We start from the raw sequence: 24,531 nt of genomic DNA on the forward strand, positions 1-24,531 counted from the left end.
TATAAAACGTCTTATCGTATAAAACATCGAGATCATCTACAAAGGAATTTTCGAAGTTGGTTTTTCATCTGCTGCCACGGTTCCAAAACAGTGCCGTGAAACTAGATGCGTATGAAATGAATGCTATTGCTATTTCCGGAATTCAAAATGGAACCTTTCTTACGTAAAAGCATCGAGTGAAGTTGCATAGAGTGAACAAAAAAAAAAATAATTAACAGAAAAGGCGATTTTAATTGTTTATGAAATAATATACAACGTATATTACGACGGTTTATTTGACGACTAACGTATGGTTATGTTTTACTGTGAAAAGTCGAACGAGTATGAACTTGGAGGGGAATTTCCGGTTAGCGTAGTGACGTGAGTTCTCAACGTGTTACTATTGTGCATTGTGTGCTCGCCGCCATAGCTGATCGCTGTGAAGTGCGCATCGTTAGTACCGAGTTTTGTGTACATATAAATGGCGACGGACGAAAAATGGTACTTTACGAAAGAACAACTAACAAATACTCCGAGCAGAAGATGTGGCATCGATGCAGATAAGGAACTGAGCTACAGGCAGCAGGCAGCAAATTTCATTCAGGATATGGGACAGCGGCTCGTGGTGTATCCTTTTGACGAGTATACGAGTTGCGTGTTTCTCAATCTCCCTTTCCCCCTATCCTCATTATTTCACGTCCCTTTTACTCCTTTCATCAACTCTGAATCATTCCCGCATCATTATGTACAATTACGTGACTGCGTTCTCTTTGCACATTCATTTTTTCATACTTGAATTCAGTCGGTATTCACGTGAAAATCCTAATTCGTTGTAAACACGAGTGACGTGCGAAAGAAGAGGTCACGCGTCACGATTACGGTTCTCCATATTGAACTTCATTATGTTAGCTTTGATATACGATGAATTTTGGAATTTTTGTGCTGCTGTATTTGTATTAACGATAGAGCGACGCAAGTGAATGAAAGTGTCTATTAGAATTGTGATATCTGTAAGGAAGGCAGAGAACAGGGTCATGAAAGAACAGTATTGTTTGTGACACTAAGTTTGGCAGTAACACCATCAAAATAATAATTTCTGCTTATATTTTTTTATACAAATATATGATGTCATATTTTTAATTATGTGTGTATATCTTGCATATACATACATGTACACGTACGTACTTACATGTACGTTTAAAATCAGATTGGGACTATAGGTAGTTCATCAATGCTCTATCGTGCATTGTTTCTTTAGATGAGTGTACAGGATAATAAAAGTAATGGACCAAAGTTACAAAGAGGGGACAATTTGAATATTTGTACAAATAATATTCTTCATTCTCAAAACCTTGTACCAAAGTAGCAAAATTTGGATGATTCTTTGACCAATTTCATTATTTACAGATCAGTTGTTATTTTACTTTTATAAGAAGTAATATAGTAAAACTTAATATAACACTAACTCACATTAGCTAACTATAAAATTTCTACTAGTTTTGCAACAAACTTTTACTAATAGAATTATATATTTACTAATACTTTCTATTTCAGAAATATTTTAAGTATATTTTTCCACTGTAGTATGTATAAATTCTATTTCTATTTCCTATAATATTTTTATGTTTCAGATATGTATTTAAAGATCATAAACATATTAATTATCTTTCCAATTGTGAGCACTTCAACCTAGTCTTCAGATTATTTCAAATTAAATGTTCACAATGTTGCGGGACTCTGAAATAGTCATACTAGTATATTGTCATTTTACTTTTTATAATGCACGTGTAATAATTATAGTACATAAAATAGATTAATGATATTTAATATGTAGTGTAATAATTGTTTTTGTATTCTTCTTGTTTTTTGTATTGTAACTTGTTCTAAACTCTTTATTTGTATATGTTTCTTTTAGTAAAATAACAAATGCTCTGAGATATGAATATTATAATATAGTAGAAAACACGAATGAAGAAGGATTTTAAAAATTGTATAAATTGAATCAAGAATATGGATCAAAATTATGTGATTTGTTTGATCAAGTTTTCATATTAATGTAATATATAGATTAAATAAAATTGTTTACATATAATCTGTTGTGCCCTCCATTTTTTAATCTTACCATTTAATTTAATAATTTAAAATTATCGAATTAATTTGAATAAGAATTGTTTTAATTACGTTTACACATTGTTTTTTATTTATATTAATTATTTCGTGAAGGTCAAATTAATATTTTAATAAAAAAATATCTGGTAATTACTTTTATTATTTTGTCTACATGTTTCATAATTCATAGTTAATATCAGTAACTAATTTAAGTGTTACTTTGAAATAATTATACGTAACAATAAATTTATGTGATAAGATAGAAAATATTTTTATTTTCTATAAGCTATAACAAAAAGTGTCATACTAATAGTTTATAAAAGAGAATAATTATTGTTTAATAGTACGTTATTTATTGAGTGTATTCCTTAATTAAATAAATATAGGTCACAATTATGCATCAACACGGCAATAGTGTATATGCACAGATTTTACGTATTCCACTCGCTGTCACATTTTCACAGGAATGCAATTGCAGCAGCAGCACTATTTTTAGCAGCAAAAGTCGAAGAACAACCACGCAAGTTAGAACATGTTATCAAAATGGCACACATGTGTCTCCACAGAGATCAGCCCCCACCTGATGTCAGATCTGAGGTAAAGTAGAGAAATTTGTATCAATATCAATGTATTTGGAGTTAATCATAAATTTAATTGTTGTAATATATTTTGGTTTGTAGCAATACCTTGAGCAAGCTCAAGATCTGGTGTTTAATGAGAATGTTCTACTGCAAACATTGGGGTTTGATGTCGCCATTGATCATCCCCATACACATGTTGTTAAATGTTGTCACCTGGTTAAAGGTACATAAATTATGTTCATAAAGAATTGTGTAATATTAATTTTTCTTATATTTTCTATGAAGTTACTGATTCTGTAATGATAAGTTTAGATTCTTAAAACTTTAGGTTTATAAAAAATTTTATTCAACTGTAATTTTTTTTTTTTACAGCGAGCAAGGACTTAGCCCAGACTTCATACTTCATGGCATCTAACAGGTGGCTACATATTATTTGCTAGTATCTCTTACTCTTAGCAGTCTTCTGGTCAAATAGCTGCCAGCTGGAGTATATTTCCAAGCTATAATATCAGGCAATAGCCACTGGCGCAACATTTTGACCTATGTTTTTCTTAGAAAGCAAAGTAAACGTAGAATAAAATTTTGCAAATATCTTTGACGTATGATAGAAGGATCTATCACAATTTTTTGCTTCAGAAAGAACGTTTGAAATATTAAAGGATTAAATATTCGATAAACTTTAGTCTACAGAAGTTTACTTTGATTTCATATTTTTTCATGAGTTCTAATGTGAATGTTTAAATGTCAACAATAACTTTTGGGGAGGAATGTTGCGTTGCAGTCGCGGTAATGTCTGATTCTAAAGAGAACGTATGCCAAAGCGAAACGAAGTTTATTTCGTAAACTAAGTTCACGATGGGAATGGCTTAATCGAAGGTAAATGAAATATTCTTATGGACTGATCGTTTTCTCTTACATTACGGTATATATTGTCCAATTTTTATTTTTATATTTACATACACTTATTTTTAAGCTGTAGATGCACAAAATAAATTAAACGTGAATGAAATAAATGTGGAAGTATTGCATTGACGAGTGAATGACAAAAAATATTTGGTTATTTACTCGTCAATGATGAAAAAGAAAGCCGTACTATTAAGTTATATTTTACTCTATTAGTTCATTCTGACGACATAGTTTGTTCATAATTCATTCAAATATTATTCAATCAATAATATTTGAACAGATTATAATTGCAATGCAATAATTGATTCTGTAGATTAAGCCTTAATTTATCTCTGTACAAAGAAATTTTTCACTTCTTGAATATTTGCATAATTTTTTTTTTAGTAAAAAATAATTTTTATAAATAATAGCAAATATATTAAAATTATGAATTATTTTATTTACTTGAAATGATACGTTCCTCTAGTGATTTCAATACTTAATTTCTATAATCTATATAACTAATTTAATGTTCTCTCCAATGTGGAATCATGTTAGGACAAACTTCGGCAAATTTGCTGCGATATAACAGAGTGTTGTAAGGCTTATTGTAGTTGTATCTGTAGCTCATTGCGACAGAGTGTTACATTTACTTTAGTCAAATTTTTGTGTAGCTCATTGCGACAGAGTGTTACATTTACACTTGCTATTTTTTTAACTGTTTTGGAAACGTACTCTTTGGAATTAAATTCCGTTTACGAAATATTGGAAATATTATAATTGAATATATTGTTAATTATTTTCAACGAATCATAAAGTTCCATCTTGATTTTATCCTGATATTACCTACGTTTAATGGAACTAGTTCTTTTTATGCCCTGGGATATATTTAAAAAAAAAAAAAAAAGAAATTGATGAAGGCATGTTCTCATATTAACTTATAGAAAAAACTTTCTTTTTCAGTTTGCATTTAACAACCATGTGTCTGCAGTACAAGCCAACGGTAGTTGCCTGTTTTTGCATTCATCTCGCATGTAAATGGTCTAATTGGGAGGTAAGTGTTATTAAAATTTATCACAGAAAGCGTCTGATTAATTGCAATTTCATGATTATTTATTGTTTATTATTACATATAGATACCCCAGAGCACGGAAGGAAAGCATTGGTTCTGGTACGTCGACAGAACTGTGACATCTGAACTATTACAAGAGCTTACAGCAGAATTCCTTCACATATTTGATAAGTGCCCGTCAAGATTGAAAAGGAAAATAATGAGCATATCTGCTAATCAAAGTCCAAGCATTAATCATCCTAGTTTACCAAACTCACCATTTGTAAGTATTATTATCATATTAAGTAACATCATATTAAATCCTATTAACTAGATAATTTATTAGACTAGAGAATTCATTAGATAATCCAGAATTCAATGTTTTGTGTAGGATGCGGAACCTCGTAAAGTACAGTCTCCAGCGACGACTGCCGATGGTGGACCTACATTTCATACGAATCGTCCTCATCAGACGGAGAAACAAGAAGAAAAGAAACAGAATGCACCTGTGTCTGCGAGACCTCCTGTAGATTATCGAGAGTATCGGGAAAAGAAAGAACGCGAACGTTTGGAAAGAGAGAAGGCATCAGTTCCACCGTCGGTTCCGCAAAGTCATGTGTCGGATATTAATAAGCATCATTCTCATCACCATAAACCTGTATCTAGTACAAACGTGCTGAACAAACATCCGTTGCCTCTTGGACAGAAGACGCTTCATCATAATCATCATCACAGACCAGATATAAAAGTTGGACAACCAGTACCTCAGAGGCACTCGAGTAGTACTCAAGCTAGGGAACCAAATCGCGATCCCAATAGACAGAGGCTACAAAGAGAGTACAATTCAAACACTGGTACAAGTAGCAGTAGTAGTAGTAATAATAGTGCTCTCCATTCTCACAGTCACACCGTACCGAAAGAATTAACATTGGATAGTTCTATGACCGATTCCGCTACTCACAGATCGGATGTCGGATCGTTACAGGAGCCAACTTCTCACGGGAATATACAAGAAAAACTTAGTAATAATAATCATAGTGTGCACAGATCAAGTGGAGTAGAAAGTAAACATCAGGGTCATGACAAAAGAATATATGATCCAAGGCATAAACTTGTAGAACATAGGAAAGATAGTGAACAAAAGCCATACAAATATCCGGATCCAACCAGAATCGATCGACAAAGAAAGTCTGATACGTTAGAGCAGAGGTGCGAGGAGGTTAGAAAGCTCATCGAAAAGCCATTACCTCCGCCGAAACCAACACTCGATGTACCATATAGTTCGAATGCACAGAAGCCGTCGCATCATACAAAATACAATCAGTCGGAAAAATTACAAATTAGTTCTGGGGCAATGCCGACTGATATGAAGCTTGGTACTAGCCAGAGTTCGTTTACGCAAGAAAAGTCTCCAACCAGCTCCGTTTCAACTTCACTACTTAATCAGAAATCTTTAACTTCAAAGACAATATCCAGTCAACATACAGCTCACGGCGTGTCTCAGATATTGAAGGATACTATTAGAAATAATTCTCAATTGTCGAGTTTATCGTCATTGAACAATCTCGACGATCCAAAAACTGAGAAACGACCACGACACGATGACATAGACAAGAGTTCGTCCGATATCCAACAGAGTGTATTACAAACCCCCTCTGGCAAGCCGAAATCGCTATTCAGTCCAGAGAAAGTACCAACGCCTCGGGAATCTCATTCACAGAGGTCTAAGACTAAGCAAAAGACGCCGCCCTCGGCTGCAAAAGTTCCTAAACAAGAACGCGTATCAGATTCGTCGATAAACTTTAATTTAGTATCGCCTTTTGCAAGCCCGCCAGGCTTGCAGCAGCAAGAAGCACAATCGAACAAAAGATCGGCAAACGATGTTTCCACAGCGTCCCATAAAAGGCATCGTACGGCTAGCACGAGTAGCGAAAGCGGGCAGCAAGCAAAAGTAAAAACGGACGATACCAGTTTCGAGACAACTAAAACGCTCGGTAGAGTACCAGAACTGATACCGCCTATAAAAGACAATCCTTCGGCGAACGGCAGAGCCACTCAAATCGCGAACGATATGAAACCACCGGAGATCATCAAACCGTTCGACTCTGAGCTGACGATGTCGCGTTTTGGCACGATAACTGTACAGCAACACATTTCTTCGAATCAGCAGGGTTTAACGAACGGATTGGACACTAATCTACTCAAGCAAGAGCCTCAAGAATATCAAATCAAGAAGGAAACTTACAAAACAGATTTGCCGATAAAAGTTGAACACTCTCAGATTAAAAGTGAATATTTATCACCATTGAAATCTGCTCAAAGTATAAGTGCCCTGCTTCAGGAACCTTTAGCACCGATGCCATCGTTATTACAAAATATTCAACAATTTAGTCAAATGCAATCGCAACAACAAATTCATCAGGAACAGTTTCAACAGCAACAGCAACTTCAACAGCAACAACAACAACAACAACTACCACCGCCGCCGCCACCACCACCACCACCACCACTACCACTACCACCACCACCACCACCATCATCTTCGCAACTTCAACATCAGCCACCCATATCTCATTCCATGTTGCTCACGCAACAGGAACCTGTTCCTGTTCAAAGTCAGTGTCTGTCCTTATCAACGGTTAGTGAACCGATGATTGCCTCGACTGTAGATATAAGTATCCTCTCTGTTCCTGTGCAAACTACCACGGAATCTATTCTTTCTGTTCCGACGTCAACCACCATAACCGTTGCTCCTCTGGCAGAGGAGAAAAGATCGGAGCACCACAAGAGCGAGAAGAAGAAAAAGAAGGAGAAACACAAGCACAAGGACAAGGAGAAGAGTAAAGAGAAACACAAGCACAAGCATAAGGACAAGGATAAGGAGAAACATCGGGAAAAGGATAAGGAAAAAAGTGAGGACACCGTGCCCGCGGTACCCATTAAAATCACAATTCCGAAAGATAAATTAAACCTGAGCACCGAGTCGACGAATAGTAGCGGTGGTAGTACGGTGCCGCCTGATAAAAACAAGTCTCCTCAGAACACCAGCATCAAGATCATTATTCCAAAGGAACGGCTAAAGGGCACGGACAGTGTGTCCAATTCGCCAGGTCAGTCGGTGGTACAGGGTCCGTTAAAGATTAAAATTCGGACAGATGGAATCTCGAGGAGTTCCGGTACACCCTCGACGACTACGACTAGCTCGAGCAGTATCGTTCCAGAGTTCACGAACGAGAGCCGGAAGCGCGATCGTTCGGAAATGAAGGAGAGCCCAACGACCAGTGTTCCACCGACGAAGAAGCAATCGCAGGTTACCTCGGCGGGTTACGGGCAACACCGGCCAGGCGAACGGCAAAATGGCAGACATTATAGTTCAGGCAGCAATAATAAGGTACGTGGAGGCGGTAGAGGCGGCCGCCAGTATATCGGGCGTGGTCCACCACCAGCAGGATCGGCGGGCCATTACAATGCTCCCGGCCAGCGCGACGGCTACTATCAAGAGTACAATAGTAACAATGTCCGTAATCCACATCACTCTCATGCATCCTCGGCTCGTGGTGATCCAGGCTACTCGAGGGCTGGCCACGTAAATCAATCCCAACCGGATTCTTATTTTTTTGCTAATTACCCGCCGCCCTCGATGTTCAATCCTGCCGGATACGTTTACGATCCCATTATGTACTATTCGCAGTATCAACAACAATATCCGATGTATCCGGCGGGTAACGTCATTATAACATCAGATGGTGCTATTGATACGTCTGTACCGCCACCGTCCTTGCCACAGAATATGCGACAAAGTCAAAGCATGATCCCAGTCCCGTCTGCTCGGCAAGAACCTAAGACACCGCCGCCATTGCCGAGCGGACCACCTCCTAGTTCCTCACCGCCGCCACCTCCGCCACCGGAATAACGTTCGTACGGAGTATTCCTGCCTTGTAGTGGACTTCAGAGGTAGACTTTCCAAAGTAGGGGTAGTAATTGCAGTCACTTCTTGCTCCATTCTCTTTTACGTTGAGTAATCGACTTGATTGGCTGGAAATCTACGTGGCTGTGTAAATTTAGATTTTTTCTTTTTTTTTTTTACTCTCGTTCGATCCTTGGAAGCATTGCCCAAGTCAAGTATCATAATCTGTAATCGTCACTTTGTTAATTTCAGACAACGTTTTTTAATGACTTGGACAGGACTTACAAAACTATGATTTCCAGCCCTCCAATTGTCTTCTTCTCAGCATAATATGTTATGCTGATTAATTCAATTTTAGAATTAACTTTGTGTGTTCTCAGTGGTTAATGTGTACATCATCATTAATTACCATCATTGATTAAGGAGAAAAGGAGAAGTGGCTGGAGATTCCCGTAGAATGAATCTTCGATCAAAAGGAACACACTTTCGCCTTTGCCTCTATCCTCTCTTCTTCTCCCTTTCAGTTTGTGAATGGTAGAAGTAGCAGCATGACAACGTACGATCTCTATTCCCTTAGTGTTAAAAATTATCATACTTTGATCTTTCCACCTTTGTACCTGTAGCGCATCCTTAGAGTAGTTAAATGAATGTGAGCCTTCGTTCAAGAGTAAATAAAACGTTAGAAATTTCACGAGGTCCGCCGCATGGACCTTGGAGGGATGAAGTAATTCACGAAGACGAGTTTGCGATTTTGGAGAATATATCTCAAGATCAAGCAGCTCTTAATAAATTCGATAAAGAGATAATCTTTAGACGACTTTGGCGTTCTTAGTTAAAATGAGCATTTTAATTAAGGACCATCTCTTTATCGAATCAATTGAGAATTACTTCATTCTGAGATATTTTCAAAGTAGGATCCTTGGAATTTGAGAAGAGAAAAGACAACCATCATGAAATTTCACGACAACCATCTTCTTTATCCTGTATATTTCAAAAAAATACATATAGCAGTCGTATATGTTGTTGAAGATGTCATTTTGAAGATCATCAGTAATTTTTTGTTTCGTGCCGAAACTTTCTTTTTCCCTCGAAAGGAGAAGAAGACGGAAGCAAGGGAAACGTTGTCGTGAAGTTTAATGCACGAAACACTGCCAGCTCAGAAATGAAAAGGTAATCATGTTTTGCGCTTATGGTCAAACGTCGACAGATTTTGATTAACGTATGCTCAAGAAGAATTAGAAAAGAAAAAGAAGGATAGCTTTCCTCAGTCTTGTTCTTTTTCCTATTCTTTACGTGTCACAGTACCTACAACCAATTAATCGATTTTCTTGCGAACAAATCTCGTCGAAATAGTCTAAAAGAATTCCTTTGCTGGCAAAGGGTCTCGGAGAAAGGGTGATGTAAAGCGTGTTGTGTTCATATTAAATCAAATCGTTGTGTAAATGGGTGAAAGGGCTAGAGAAACTTACACGGTTACTTAAGAAACGATAAAAAAAAATTAAATAAAATACGAATAAAAGTAAAACAAAAAAAAAAAAAAAAACAAAAAAATTACAAACAAGAGGAAAAGAGAAAAAAGGAAAAATGTGTGTAGTGAAATGATTGAGAGTGTTCAGTGAAACACAAGTGTACTATTAATATGAATTTGAAAGTGTACGTGTTTGTAAAGGTATATATAATACTGTTCAAACTAACACTTCTTTGTGTATCGCGTGGTCGTTGTTTTTTTTTTTTTTTTTTTTATACGCAGATAATATATAATAACAAAATTTCTTTCTTTCACTAATCCTTTGCAGTTCGACTTATCTTTGTGTCACATTAGTCGAAGCTAATGTTCGCTAAGCTTTCTTCACAATACTTTCTTCAATACTATTCTTTTTATATTTTAGCATTGACATTGCCATCGAATATTATTTTATATGTACACTGGTTTTAAAGAGATCTAGAAGAAAAAACAAAATGCATCATTGTAATTACTGTAACACATTTATTATTAGATTTATTATAATATTGTGGAAGTCACAAGGAACGCAAAGGGTTATTATCGCGTTGTTCTTCTGTGCAATAAAAAGTTGCATTAATCCTGATGATATGGAAAAAAGAAGAAAGAAATAATGTTGGAACAATCACTAAAAAAAGGATGCAACTTTCGCATGTGACTTAGTTTCGTGACTATTTTTCTATTTTTACGTTTTTTTTTCCTCTTTTTGAACGATATTTATACGCCCATTTATTAAACTACGGCATAGACTGTTGCGCAAGAGTTGCGAAATTACGATTACAATTATAATTATATAGATGTGATTTCAAATGAAGTGATGGAGTAACGTAGAATTCGCTCGTATTGTTAATACACGACTACCATAGACTTGTTAATATCTTGCTTATCTCGTTTATTTCTCGTGTTCGAATTCGAACATACGGTCAACGAACTGTGATCTAAAATTCACGATTGATGATGATTCAGTCATTCACTGTAGACGAATTGTGCATTATTACTGAAATTTTGTTGAAGTGAGCTGCGATTTGACGGTCGTTATATTTTTCGATCATGGAATGCAGATCGGACTGTGATTTAGTTAATGAAAATATTGGCTTGGATACGATTTTTTGATAGCTGTATTGTCTGTTTTTTTTTTTTTTTTTTTTTTTTTTTTTTTTATAGAATCATTTCTTTCGTCTATTTAAGGTTTCGTCATCAATGCAGATCGTGAAATCTGTTTCTTTGCAGATTGAAGGGAATCAAATTCTGCTGTCACTCAAGTAATTTCAAGAGTTTTTTTTTTTTTTTTTTACAAAAGTGATATTGTACATTTCAATAATTTTATATTTTGTATAAATATATCTTTTTCACTCTCATTTTCGAGAGAATCGAATTTAATTTGCATTTTCGTAAGCAGAGTGATCTTCTAATTTAACTGTTCGAGTTATTTAGCGTCACTGATGCAAAATCGCAGTTCATCTATACGAAACCTTTCAGAAAATCGGGGCAAAAGTTCTTAAAGAATAAATAGATCTCCGTTTCGTTACGGTGATGTTCTAAATAAAGAATCCTCTCTTCAGATTCAGCGAACAAATCTAATCTTCACTTTATCGATGTCAAAGCAACGATTTGATCACATGTATCCTCACGTCTCGTTAACCTTTGCAAGCATATCTTTTTAAACGTATATGAATGTATAAAGAAATTTTGTTGACAAACCTTATAAAAGTTTATAAAAATTGTAATTTTATACATTCGTTTGTACGGCTAAAAAGATAAGGCTCGCGAAGATTAACACGTGAGGATATATGTGTGATCAAAGAAGCATCGTTACAAATCGTTGCTCTTGACATCGGTAAAAAGAGAAGATTTGTTCGCTGAATTTGAGGGAGGATACTTTATTTAGAGTTGGAAATATTCGTTAAGAACTTTCCTACCTACTTTTACATTCTCTCGTGCGTTCTTACGTGTATATGTAGATTAATTTTATATTTATTCCGAGTAATCGCGAATGTGCGTGGATTTTTCTCTTCTTTTTCCTCTCTCTCTATTCTTATTAGCATAATTCGCATCTTTGAAAATATATATGCATATTATATATGTATAATATATATATAACACGTGTATATATATTATATATATATATATATATTTAACAAGATAAAAGTAATGATTATTATCGAATGGATATTATCTCAGGTACGTGTCAAATCAGAGCGAGAGATAGACGTAATTAATATATTGAAACAAAAAAAAAGAATACACATATACGATAATAAGTATAAATGCGTTTATATTTACATAAAAATATACACACACGGCACGTATGCACGCGTGTATCGTGATTCGTCATTGTGACATGATACGAATTTATCGTGCTGCTAAGCGTTGTGGTCGCGATTAAATTAATTAAGTAATTAATTAGTAATTATTGTCACAATTATTATCTAGTATTTTGAATTTAGGTTATTACATGTGTACTGTGTGATTGTTATGATCGTTGCCCCTTTTCTTAGATTTCTCAGTGCAAAATTCTGTATCTCTTTTTATATTTCTGTATCTTTTAGCTTATTTTCTTCTAGTTAAGAAAAAAAAAATATATATATATATGTGTCTATATATAATTTTAGTTTAAAAGAAAGAAAAAGAATTTAAAAAGGAAAAAAAGAAATCGTGAATCGTTTGTTTGAATAGATATTCCGATCATGAATCGAGGAAAATCACGTAGAAAACGACAAACACATTGTATAGAATTTATTTTTCAAAATTTTCTTCTTTGATTATTACTAATTTATGATTGGCGCATGAATTGCACCAATGAAATTTAATTGTTTACCGATAAATATAATTGTACAAACGAGAAATATATTTCTATATATAATTATGAAATTAATTATGAATATTATTTGAATTATTTCGACATTATATTTATTCTTCCTGGATATCTTTCGAGCATACAAACGAGAACGAACCTCTAGCTTTAATCATAACCATAAATATAATTAAGATCGTTGTGTAAAACTCGTAGGACTTGTATGTGATATTAAAAAAAAAAAAAATATATATATATATAAGAGAGAAAAAAAGAAAAAAAAAACAATCTGGAAGGAACGAAACAGGAAAAAAAAGAGAAGTACTGAGAAATTGCAAGAAAATTCATAGGATCGGCCTAGTTAAAAAAGAAATTGTGCAATTGTACAAGTTGTGTGAAGACAAAATAATTGCTAAGGTAAATTATATAGACTTTGTACTCTCCGATAGCAAGAAATTGAAAGAGAGTTATATACATGTGAGTTTATTTATACACACACACACACACACACATAATATTTATATATATAAATATAATAGTAACGATATACGATATACGAGCTCTTGCATATGAGTAGCGATCGATATGAGTGATATGAAATTTATGAACCGTTTATAGAAAACACGAAATGTGTAAAATTTTGCGAAACACTGCATCAGTACTGTACACAATGTATGTGTATATATATATATATATATATATCTGTCACTTGTGCGTACGTTTCCTGCAATTGTCACCTACATATGTTGTCACTGATGAGGTGTTTAGTTATTTTATACAGTAATTATACGCTTAGAAAATTTTGGAAACTTTAATCATTTCAAAATCTCACAGATACCCATGTGGTACTGTCCTTTGTAAAATACACCGTTCGCGCAAACCACCAGTTTTCTTCATCCGGGTTATTGTGTTACCGTGAATGAAACTTTTGTACCTGGATCGTCCACACAACTTATGAACTTATTAGATAGAAACGCGTAGGTGCTTGTACATATATGTATAATATCTTAATTTTATAGAAAGAAAAGGTTTAATATCGTGTATAATTTAATGAAAATAGATTGTTCTAGTGTACACGTTGCGGACAATTACATATTATTATTATTATTATTATTATTATTATTATTATTATCATTATCATTATTATTATTATCATTATAATTATTATTATTATTACTACTATTATTACCATTATTATTATTATTATTATTATTATTATTATTATTATTATTATCATCATTATTATTATTATTATTATTACGGCAGGAATCGTATGCGTCATGTGTTCGACCAAGAAAAGAAATAATCATCCGAAATAAACGTTCTGTGGAAACGAAAAGTACCTTAGTGATTATTTTGTCTCTTTCTTAACACACCATTAAAGCAAAAATGATATTAGTATATGTATGCATATACTACGGTACACGACGATGTTTACCTATATATACATACATATATGAATATATTTTAGATGTAACAATCGCACATCATACATCGCCGCATCCTTTTGTGTACTAACATAAATATCACAGCTGTCAGTATGTAATACGATTACTATCATGTGTAAAAGTTCTTCATTTTTATACGCTCTATCATACCGTGGATGTTGATGGTCTTACTTAGCGTATAAGAGACAGGTCAGAGTACATATGTCGAAACGCAACGTATTATTTGAGTTTATATCTCGCTTGGTGATGGGTACTTGTAATGTTCGCCTGTACATTATCGTCGAAACGTCCGATGCTATTGTTATCATTTCTGTTTATTATTTGAGTGTATCGTGTATGCGTGTAATTTTGCATGAGCATGCGCGTACTAGCAGGCTTTTTGTGTTGTGTGCACGTATTCAGTTCTACCTATTTTTTTTCTTTTTCTTTTTCTTTTTCTTTTTCTCTTCGAAGAATTGCGCTTCAATTTGCGTGTTTCATTTAATCCTTGCGAACAGCAAATTACATTTTTTGAGGGAAAGGATAAAATTTTGCACAGGAGTGTCAACATTGTTTATTCGTGAAATTACTTCACGTTTTTTTTTTTTTTTTTTTCGATTTAATTCTCAACACTTGATCGTGCCCAGATTGAAAGTCAGTTCCTGTATCTCATTTGCTACATTTTTAAAAAAATAGTAATTTTTGGATTCGTAGTTCAACTGAATACGTGTCATACCTGTCTGGACAACACGCATCGAGGAATACGTGTCGCCTCAAAAAATATAATTGCAATCGATAATATTTAACCAGCATATCTCATTAATATTAATGAAATTTTCATAATAAGCCGATGCAAATAATGCCTATTATTGCTTATCTGTTTCCTTTCACGATCGCCGAAGAGGGAAGAAGGAAAAGTAACAGAAAGGAATCTCAACGTTTAACGTCGTGATAGAGAGAGCAAACCATCAACGTCGAATAATTTCCTAAAACATTCTACAGACAGAAGAACTTAGAGAATTTATTTGCTTTCGTTTAGATGAAACTGAGCAAATGTCAAACGACTCGTTGTTAATTTGTTAAACAATTGAAAAGATCATTGAAAAGATCAGAGTATCACAGTTCTGTTTATATTTTCAGGAGAAACACACATCTAGCCACCATAAAAGTTCTAGTAAGCTGTCGCAGTCTCACACGTCGTAGTATCTGGACATCGGTAGAAGAGGATATCAGTAAAAAGTCTCTTCAGGAAGTGCTCCGGTTGATTCCCAACCTGGGAAAGAAGGAAATTCATCTCGTTTTGCTTCTTCGTCCTCGTTGAAACTGCGTTCGGGAGATCCTGAAGCGCTGCAGCTTTTCATCATCGTCTTCGTTTCTAACGTCCTCCACATGATCAAGCGGAGAACCCATCACCTTTGTTAGTTTCATCCGTTCAGCAGCCCAATCCTACCTGCAAAATTCACAATGAAAAGGAATGGTGGTTGTTTCCGTATACGTGGCTGCATCGAAGACGCGAGCTTGACGCCTTAACGTTTAGCCAAAGTTTAACGTAAATCGGTCGTCGATTTATGCTTTCGACTAGAGAAAGGAACGAAAAACGAAAAGAAAAAGAAATAGTTAATCTTGCTCAGGTCAAATTAGGTACACGGTAAGTTAAGAGAAAAGAGAATTTCACTTCGTCCTTGATCATTGGATTGTTGCGCGATTGATTTTCATTCTGTCTATACAAGTTGTCTCTTTTTCCTTTTCTTTTCTTTGAACCGTTTTATAAAGTATGAGGCGAGTTTCTCTAATTTTCTCTCGATGTGCAAATATTCGAAAGAACACGTCTCATACTAATCGTAGCCCTCAGGATCGATCTCAAATGTCCAATACTTTGTGACGATCCTATCGATACTTTGCGTCATTCCTGATGGAAAATGAGCAATGTATCGCGAGTGATATTTAATTTTTTCCGTTCTTTTTCAAAGTTATGATAGAAAAAAGTCTGTCATTCGTCAAAGATACGATTCTTGCGAATTAAGAATCGAGGTATAAGTCGAACTTCGTTTCGAGGGCTTTAATATTACTTTCTCCTACAACTTTCCATTTAGTATTTCGTTAAACTGCCACCTGTTTTCATTTGCATCGAAGAATGCAAGTAAACTCATGCACCATAAATCTCACAACTATCAAACTGATCGTTGATCGATTCGTCAGACAGGGACGTGATCAAACAGAACTCGACGCTCGAAACGAGTCGAACGTAGATTGTACGTTTCACGTCTTAAGTGGCGAATGTTTCTTTTTGTCATTATCTGTGGATTCAGAAACACGAATGCTTTGTGCGATATTCTCACCGATAAAGTGAAGGAATTTCATTCAGTTCAATTGTACATTTTCAACGTCATCAGTTAGATCATTTCATTTCTGTTACGATGCATTTAACAAACTTTCGTCTCTTATCGCATCTACGATACCATATTTTTTCTTTCTTTTTCCTTAACGAATCAAGATCATAGACAAAATGATTTGATCAAAGCGTAGAATAGAATAGCGTTGTTAATGATGCAAATAATATAATATATTATAATTATATTATGTTATTAATGTTTTAATGTAATGTAATATAATTACATTATGTTATATTAATGTAATATAATATAATTTTTAGTATCCCACCTTTATCGATAAATATCCTTTAAAGATGAATTTTCTACAGGTTCGAATGTCCCTAAGAAACGAATCGTTTGCGCGAAGCGGTGAGCATGCACACTGAAAGGAAAGCTTGGTCCATGTCCAATGATATTTATTCGTGCCGTTTTGTTATGTACATAGCCGAAAAGACCGCATAATATAGTAAGTAATTCGAATTATACTATCGCCACTTAGTATAAAAGACTATAGATAAACGATTAATATTATTGTCAGACTGTAAATAAAATTATTTTGTATGCCAAAATAAACCAAATGAACGACTCGACACACTACGGTTACACTAATCTCGTTACACACCATACACACAATGTAAGAAATATTGAAATGAGAGAAAAAGAAAAGAAAGAAAAACGTAAAAGAGCAAAGGTACAAGTTGCAGTACGCGCGATGGTAATAAAACGAAAGATTCCATTAATTAGCTTCACTCGTTCAGAGGATAAACGCGTATATTTAGCGAATACACGATTAATACTCGACTCCATTCTCTGTAGGTATTATTTTTTAAGAGAAACCGATAACAAAATCGCATTATTCGAGTATATATTTGCGAACGGCCGTGTGTACTGTATCGATTTTAAGAAGAAGAAGAAAGGTATTATCATTGAAGGTTTTCACGCATGTTTCATACCTGAGCATTTGTTGCGTTATCTTAAAAGAACAAAAAAAAAAAAAAAAACGAGCAGCTATAATAATAATAATATTAATATCAATTAACATTTAAATAACGGTAATTATAATAACACACGATACATTGATAACTGTAAACAGTAAGAACGCAAAACGGTGAAAACGCCTCTATCGTTTGTGAATCATTGAGATAATTCACGCGCATAGCCATTTCTTCATCGTTCTTCTTTTATTGTGCATATCGATTGCACGCCGAGTTCGAAAACGTGTACGGAGAAAAATGTATTTATTGATTATAAGTAATAAGCCGATCGATTATAAACTTAGATTCGTGGATCGTATTGGATCGTATTTCAATTATTGTCAAATATGCCTTTGACACATTTGTTCAACGAAAAAAAGAAAGAGAGAGAGAGAGAGAGAGAGAAAGGAAGAAAAAAACAAAATTGTATGTTAGCAATAAATGTTTCGAGACGATTCTCGGCGCGATAAAATATCACTGGCTTCGTCGTTCGTCGAATATAATATTGCAAGAATATTTTTCATTCTTATTACAAGATAGGTAAGAATGACAAGCTCATTTTATCGTGTCGACTTTAGTGCGTTGTACCGTAGCCGAGAGTAATTCTACTTATAGAATATTGTAATTGCATACAGTTTATGTATATTGTATCGTCCCTCAGAGAGAGAGAGAGAGAGAGATCGCACCAAGTACATTTTTCCTCATTTCTGGCACGTTTCTTTTCCTAATCGTTATGTAATAGTAGATGAATTTTTTGGTACTCTCTTGGCTATGTGGTACAAAAACGACGTTTATTGCTAATTGTTTTCATTTAAGTGAGTAACGCGTAACAATTGTAACACAATTGTTTCATCATTTACCACAATTGAATGATACAGAGAGAATGAGCGAGCGAGAGAGAGAGAGAGAGAGAGAGAGAGAAAATTAATCACGTAAAATTTCGAATGAAACAATGTCTAGACGTATGGCACTGTTTTATCGAATAAATGATTCGTTTGTCGATCGATACTTTTCGAAGATCGAAATGGACCTACTTGAAAATTGTTAGGCTAAATTTAACTATAAAAAAACCTCGGATAGGACGCGAAAATGATACGCGCCTTTGGAAAAGCAAGTTGTCTCCGTTTCGTTCTCCGAAGAAGGATTAAAAAAATTTGGCAAGACGCATACAAGAGTTCGATCGATGTGAAAGATGAAGAAGAAGTTTTTTAAAAGGACAAACGGGAGATAATCGAAGGAGAAATACCCTGTCCGCGATGTACATAAATTAATTCTTAAGGATTTAAATAGAAGCGACGATTCGTGGAGAGTGTATCTTATTATTATTATGATTATTATTATTATTATTATTATTATCATCATCATCGTTTGCAAGTCGTCGTGCATTTGTATTTCACGGGCATGCCATGGAGCTTGCGTGTCGTGGATATAGGCTCGATCCGGAAGTCTTTAGTCGTGAGAAAATTTTTTCTTGAAATTAAAAGTAACTTCGTGTTAAAAGAAAAAAGAAAAACTGATTTTGAACAAGAAAATATATGCTGCCATCATTTGGCTATTTGCCATGTATTGTTTTTTTGTTAATCACCCTGTAATCAAAATGGGTGTTCATATCTTTTCGACTTACAAGTGCAATTATTATTTAATAATGGAAACTACTGAACAAATATATATGTGTGTGTGTGTGTATATATATATATATTCTTTTCTTTTTCCTTTTTAAGAAAAATATTTTACAAAATATTTTATAAAAAAACTAAGAGACTCTTTATTTTCTTCTCTCATGACTGATGATTTTCGGAATTCGAGTTAAGCTTGCCTAGTTTTAGGCAGCATTAAAAAATTATCCTTAATAAAGAGAGAAGCAAAAGAATGACTAAAACAACTATCTACGTGATTTTTATTATTTCTCCTTCCTATGCATGGATCATTAATTTTTTCATTTTTTCTTTTTTTTATCCAGAATAAATGCCATTTACATATGGTTCGTGAACAGTAGTTTATATATATATATATATAAAAACTACTGTTATATAATATACTGTATATATATATATAAAGGGAGTGTCGTATGATTTTTAGTCGTAAATTAGAATTGTGCTAAGGTAAGTTTATTCAAATTTAAAGATCTAATCAAATCTTTTCAATTATATATCGATTTTTTAATAAAAATATCGAATCAGTATTTGTATTGAAAAAGAATCGATTCTTTTTGCTATGAGATCTATGACGTCACGAAGTCAAGATCGATTCTTCTGGATACTTCGATAAAACTCGATAGGATTGAAATTTACACAGTATCGACGTGGTGACAATCTGAACACTACTGTGCTCCAGTTTGCGAACCTCTGACTTCAAGGATTTTAACCGTTATTTCTAGTTAAAACGCATAATTCAAAAACATAACTCAAGAATTCGAAAAACAACTTATTTTACACGTTTCAACAATTACGTTATCTTCGATTGACGTTAAAACAGGAACAGGTATATTGTTTAAAAATATTCTTAAAAATGTTTTTGACTGTTGTTTACATTAATTACTATTAATTACTTGACAATTAATTGCAATTTTATTAATTTAATTAATTAGTCAAAATGATGTAATGATTTAGAATTTACAAATTTTTATTTCTTTTTATAAATATACTCATAATCTGATTATTTCTGTTGGTTCCAAGAATGAATCATATCAGGAGCTTACGTCACACTGTATCTTGTTTAAATATCTGTAATTTGGAATTTCTTAAAAGACAGATATTAATCAAAAATGGATATAGAGAAATACATCATTCGTAAGTAAATATATATATACTTATAACTATATAAACTATATACTATATAAAAGTCTATATCTGTTAAAAATCTCACAATTATATGAATATTAATGTTAATGGGAAATATTTTAGATGTAAAGTGTTAGTAGTTGGTGGTGGTACTGGAGGTTGCAGCATGGCTGCAAAATTTGCTGATAAATTTAAAGACCAAGTTATCATAGTAGAACCAAATGAGGTAAATATCTTTTAGATAATAAAGGTATCAAGTTTTATAATTAAATAAAGTATCTTATTATATATAAAACAGAATATGTTTTAGTTGCATTATTATCAACCAATGTTTACTTTGATTGGGGGTGGCATAAGATCTTTTGAAGCATCGAAAAAGCTAATGAAAGATACTTTACCAAAGAATGCAAAATGGTTTCAAGAAAATGTAATGAGCTTTGAACCACCACAAAATCAAGTGACGATGAGCAATGGAGATACTGTGCAATATGAAATCATGATCATTGCAATGGGATTGCAACTGTATTGGGAAAAAGTGAGGTTGGACAAATTATTTTATCTCTTTTAATTAACGAATAAAAATCAATGTTTTGTTTTATACGTATACAGATACCAGGTCTAATAGAGTGTCTTAAAGATAATATGTCAGGTGTTTGCTCCATTTATGGATCTGATACTGTTATAAATGTATTTCCAAAAATTGCAAGAACTAAAAGTGGTACTGCAATATTTACTTTCCCAAACAGTCCTGTTAAGTGTCCTGGAGCACCTCAAAAAATTGCTTATATCGCAGAAGATTATTTTCGAAATGTAAATATTGTATTCTAACACTTTTTAAATCTTAAGATACATATATTATATCCATGTCAATTCTTTCCAAAGCAAAAGGTACGTAATAATGTAAAAGTTGTGTATAACACTGCTTTGCCAGTTATATTTGGAGTTAAAAAGTACGCTGATGCACTTTGGGATGTTTGCAAACGAAGGAATATTACTGTAAATGTTCAAACTAATCTTATAAAAATAGATCCAGCTAAAGAAGAAGCTGTGTTTCAAAAATTAGATGGATCAAATGAAACATTTGTTGAAAAAGTATCTTTTCTATTTTTTTACAAAATATATGTACATATACAATCGAATATGTACATGATTTATATTTTTACATTCAGTATTCATTGCTTCACGTATGTCCACCAATGGGACCACCTGACGTTTTGAAAAAACATCCTTCATTAACGAACGAAGTGGGATTTTTGTCAGTAGATCCCAAAACTTTACGTCATACAAAATATTCGAACATATACGGAATCGGAGATTGTATTAGCGCACCAAACTCCAAAACAATGGCAGCGATAGGTATTACAGAATTTTTTTTTTTTTTACCAACTATTGAACGAAATTTTATTTTAAATATTTTATTTTTTTGTAGCTGCTCAAGGAAAGGTATTATACAAGAACATTATGGATGATTTGGCTGGTAAACCAATGACTATGGCTTACAATGGTTACTCTTCCTGTCCTTTAGTCACTGGTTATCGAAAATGCATTTTAGCAGAATTCGATTATAATTTGAAACCATTGGAAACATTCCCCGTGAATCAAGGCCGAGAATATTTTTTCACATTTATACTTAAAACCTACGTATTTCCACTCTTATATTGGACCTTAATGACTCGGTAAATCTATTACAAATTTGAAATAAATCTATGACTTCTGTACAGGAAGAATATAGAATTTCATAACATTGTTATAATTTATAGTGGAAAATGGGATGGACCTGAATTTTTCCGGAAATATTCGAGTATGATAAAAAAGAAGGAAATTTGAAACGATTTGCAGTTAATTAAAATTGTTTAGGTTGAAATGTCTAAATTATATAATATTTAAAAAATATTTATATAATAGTAATATATAATAATAAGTGAAATTGCATCGTATATTTTGTAACATAATTAAATTTTATACAATTATACAAATTATTATTTAATTTACAAATATACAAAAACTATAAATAATGCGTCTACATAACATGCAATGTTATGCAATATTATGCAGTGTGCAATAATATATTTTTAAGTACAATTGTTAAACGAAATTGAAATTAAATAATTGTAACGTAAGGATAATTTTTTTATTGACATTTTGTAATTATTCCAATTTGCCGGGCAATTGAATTAATTATTGGCTGGAAAACAGCATGATTCACGTAGTTGTATAGACAGTGACACGTCAAGCTTGACGTAAACATGGATGGTCAGTTATCGGTAAGTATTTAAATGCGCGTTTTGAATTTTTTTTTATATAGATTTCGTAGCAAAGTGCGCTTCTTATTAATGTATTCATGATATAAGTATTGTTTCGTGCGATCGTGATCATGAATCGTGCTGGATCATCGAAAATCGTGCAACATAACCAATCTTCAATGCTTCTGAGTGACCAGGATCGCGAATTTCAGAAACGTGTATGATTTTTATTGAATTTAAGTTTGCTTTCCTCATTTGTTTCAATTTATTCTCGTTTATTGAAAAAAAAAAAAAAGAAAAATGGAGTGTTCTCTAACCTCTTTTAATTCAGTGCAGCATGTGTGTTTGTTAAACACAATTTTATTTGAGTGTGGTATGGGTGCATATCCGAAAGAGAATTTTTAATGAATCGTGATTTAACATAAGTTTTTATATTTATATGCACGTATGTATTTATAGGAACCAACGCTCTACACAGTCAAGGGTATGGCTATTTTGGACAATGATGGTAACAGAATATTAGCAAAATATTATGATAAAAATGTATTTCCTACATCAAAGGAACAGAAAACATTCGAAAAAAATCTTTTCAACAAAACGCACAGAGCAAATGCAGAAATTATAATGCTGGATGGCTTGACGTGTGTTTACAGAAGCAACGTAGATTTATTCTTTTATGTTATGGGAAGCTCTCATGAAAATGAGGTATGTATAAAATTTAAATATTCACTCATTTTAGTAACAAAAGATATTTTTCATTCTAATAGTTTGGTTCTTTTGTTTCAGTTAATTTTAATGAGTGTATTAAATTGTTTATACGATTCAGTGAGCCAAATTTTAAGAAAAAATGTTGAAAAAAAAGCTGTTTTAGACAGCTTGGATATAGTTATGTTAGCAATGGATGAAATCTGTGATGGAGGGTAAATAGACAATGTTTAAATATTATGCGTATATCAACAGAACAGGATAATTTGAAATTTTTTTAGAATTATTCTGGATGCCGATGCTTCAAGCGTTGTTCAAAGGGTTGCATTAAGAACGGACGATATTCCACTTGGAGAACAAACTGTTGCACAGGTAATATTTAATGTTAAGTACAGAATATTTAACTGATTTAATGGCATAGCAAAGTTTATGTCCATTTATCACATAGAAACATTTTCGATTTTTTTATTTTGTGTTCATGCATCATTCTACATTCTTCGCATAGTCTCTGATTGTAAGTTTTTGTGATTCTAGAATGCAGAATTATCAACAACCTTTCACAGGATTTTCATTTGTGTCATTAAATATTTTGTTTTTGTTCTAGGTTCTGCAATCTGCAAAGGAACAACTCAAGTGGTCTTTATTAAAATAAGATTTATATAAGAATACTTGAAATTATTATTTTAAAACATTAAATAAAATTGTATGAGTCTGTAACTTTAAAATATAAAAGAACAACAAGTTTTTCATTTAGTTATGTAAGTGTATCATTTGGTTTGAAATTTACGGTATTCACATGTTTTGTATAAAATTATAACATTTATTTGTACGATTTACAATAATTAACATTATATAATATATTTAATATTATATCTTTGTTTAATACATGTATTGTATGTTGTATATTAGTCTATATTAAAGAAAGATATTTTTAAATTACTGTGTTTTTTTTTAAAGTTAGCTATATGTCTATCCCTTGTCCTTGTCCAATAATAAGTGCTCGCCTTATCCTTTTCATGATATACATCTTTCTTCGTCACACAGAATGCGTTCTTTTTCTCGGCGATTAAGTGCTGCCATCTATAGGATTTGGCTAAAATCATGAAAAAGTAATAGGAACATAGAATGAGCAAGGAGGTATCTCAGCCACTGTTAGAAAAGGTGCGCGATACTGTCTGACAAGGACAAACATATACCGCGTGACAGACAAGGAGCGCACTATT

The 24,531-nt window shown here is 33.1% G+C and overlaps 3 protein-coding genes across 13 annotated transcripts; all 3 read left to right on the plus strand.

Moving 5' to 3' along the window:
• The first annotated feature begins 143 nt into the window (after window positions 1–143).
• On the plus strand, window positions 144–19,100 carry LOC122537606 (cyclin-T). 5 transcript variants are annotated; one of them, XR_006308654.1, is made up of 9 exons: window positions 144–606; window positions 2,475–2,685; window positions 2,769–2,892; window positions 3,042–3,087; window positions 4,518–4,608; window positions 4,691–4,888; window positions 4,997–7,996; window positions 15,375–15,882; window positions 16,936–19,100. XR_006308654.1 is itself a non-coding variant. In XM_043670891.1 (8 exons), the coding sequence occupies exons 1-8, from the start codon at window positions 461–463 to the stop codon at window positions 15,435–15,437; spliced, it is 3,879 nt and encodes a 1,292-aa protein (XP_043526826.1). In that variant the 5' UTR covers window positions 144–460; the 3' UTR covers window positions 15,438–19,100. The 5 variants fall into 5 exon arrangements, 3 of the variants coding, with proteins under 3 accessions (XP_043526826.1, XP_043526825.1, XP_043526827.1); XR_006308653.1 differs by lacking the exons at window positions 15,375–15,882; window positions 16,936–19,100 and adding an exon at window positions 12,857–14,146 and having other exon boundaries at window positions 4,997–12,605; XM_043670891.1 differs by having other exon boundaries at window positions 15,375–19,100.
• Window positions 19,101–19,856: 756 nt separating this feature from the next.
• On the plus strand, window positions 19,857–22,239 carry LOC122537590 (sulfide:quinone oxidoreductase, mitochondrial). Of its 4 annotated transcripts, none has more exons than XM_043670861.1 (9): window positions 19,857–20,069; window positions 20,254–20,369; window positions 20,484–20,586; window positions 20,671–20,895; window positions 20,970–21,170; window positions 21,243–21,452; window positions 21,530–21,716; window positions 21,790–22,036; window positions 22,121–22,239. In XM_043670861.1, the coding sequence occupies exons 2-9, from the start codon at window positions 20,257–20,259 to the stop codon at window positions 22,185–22,187; spliced, it is 1,353 nt and encodes a 450-aa protein (XP_043526796.1). In that variant the 5' UTR covers window positions 19,857–20,069; window positions 20,254–20,256; the 3' UTR covers window positions 22,188–22,239. The 4 variants fall into 4 exon arrangements, with proteins under 4 accessions (XP_043526796.1, XP_043526797.1, XP_043526795.1 ...); XM_043670862.1 differs by having other exon boundaries at window positions 19,857–20,061; window positions 20,248–20,369; XM_043670860.1 differs by having other exon boundaries at window positions 19,857–20,061; window positions 20,256–20,369.
• A 261-nt stretch (window positions 22,240–22,500) lies between these two features.
• Window positions 22,501–24,059, plus strand: LOC122537591 (coatomer subunit zeta-1). 4 transcript variants are annotated; one of them, XM_043670865.1, is made up of 6 exons: window positions 22,554–22,624; window positions 22,712–22,821; window positions 23,063–23,308; window positions 23,390–23,523; window positions 23,590–23,680; window positions 23,913–24,059. In XM_043670865.1, exons 2-6 carry the CDS (start codon window positions 22,735–22,737, stop codon window positions 23,958–23,960), a joined length of 606 nt encoding a protein of 201 aa, XP_043526800.1. In that variant the 5' UTR covers window positions 22,554–22,624; window positions 22,712–22,734; the 3' UTR covers window positions 23,961–24,059. The 4 variants fall into 4 exon arrangements, with proteins under 4 accessions (XP_043526801.1, XP_043526800.1, XP_043526799.1 ...); XM_043670866.1 differs by lacking the exon at window positions 22,712–22,821 and having other exon boundaries at window positions 22,501–22,624; XM_043670864.1 differs by having other exon boundaries at window positions 22,613–22,821.
• The last annotated feature ends 472 nt before the right edge of the window (window positions 24,060–24,531 follow it).

This window comes from Frieseomelitta varia, unplaced genomic scaffold, assembly GCF_011392965.1.
Source record: "Frieseomelitta varia isolate USP_RPSP 00005682 unplaced genomic scaffold, Fvar_1.2 scaffold_920, whole genome shotgun sequence".
Lineage (NCBI taxonomy): Eukaryota > Metazoa > Arthropoda > Insecta > Hymenoptera > Apidae > Frieseomelitta > Frieseomelitta varia.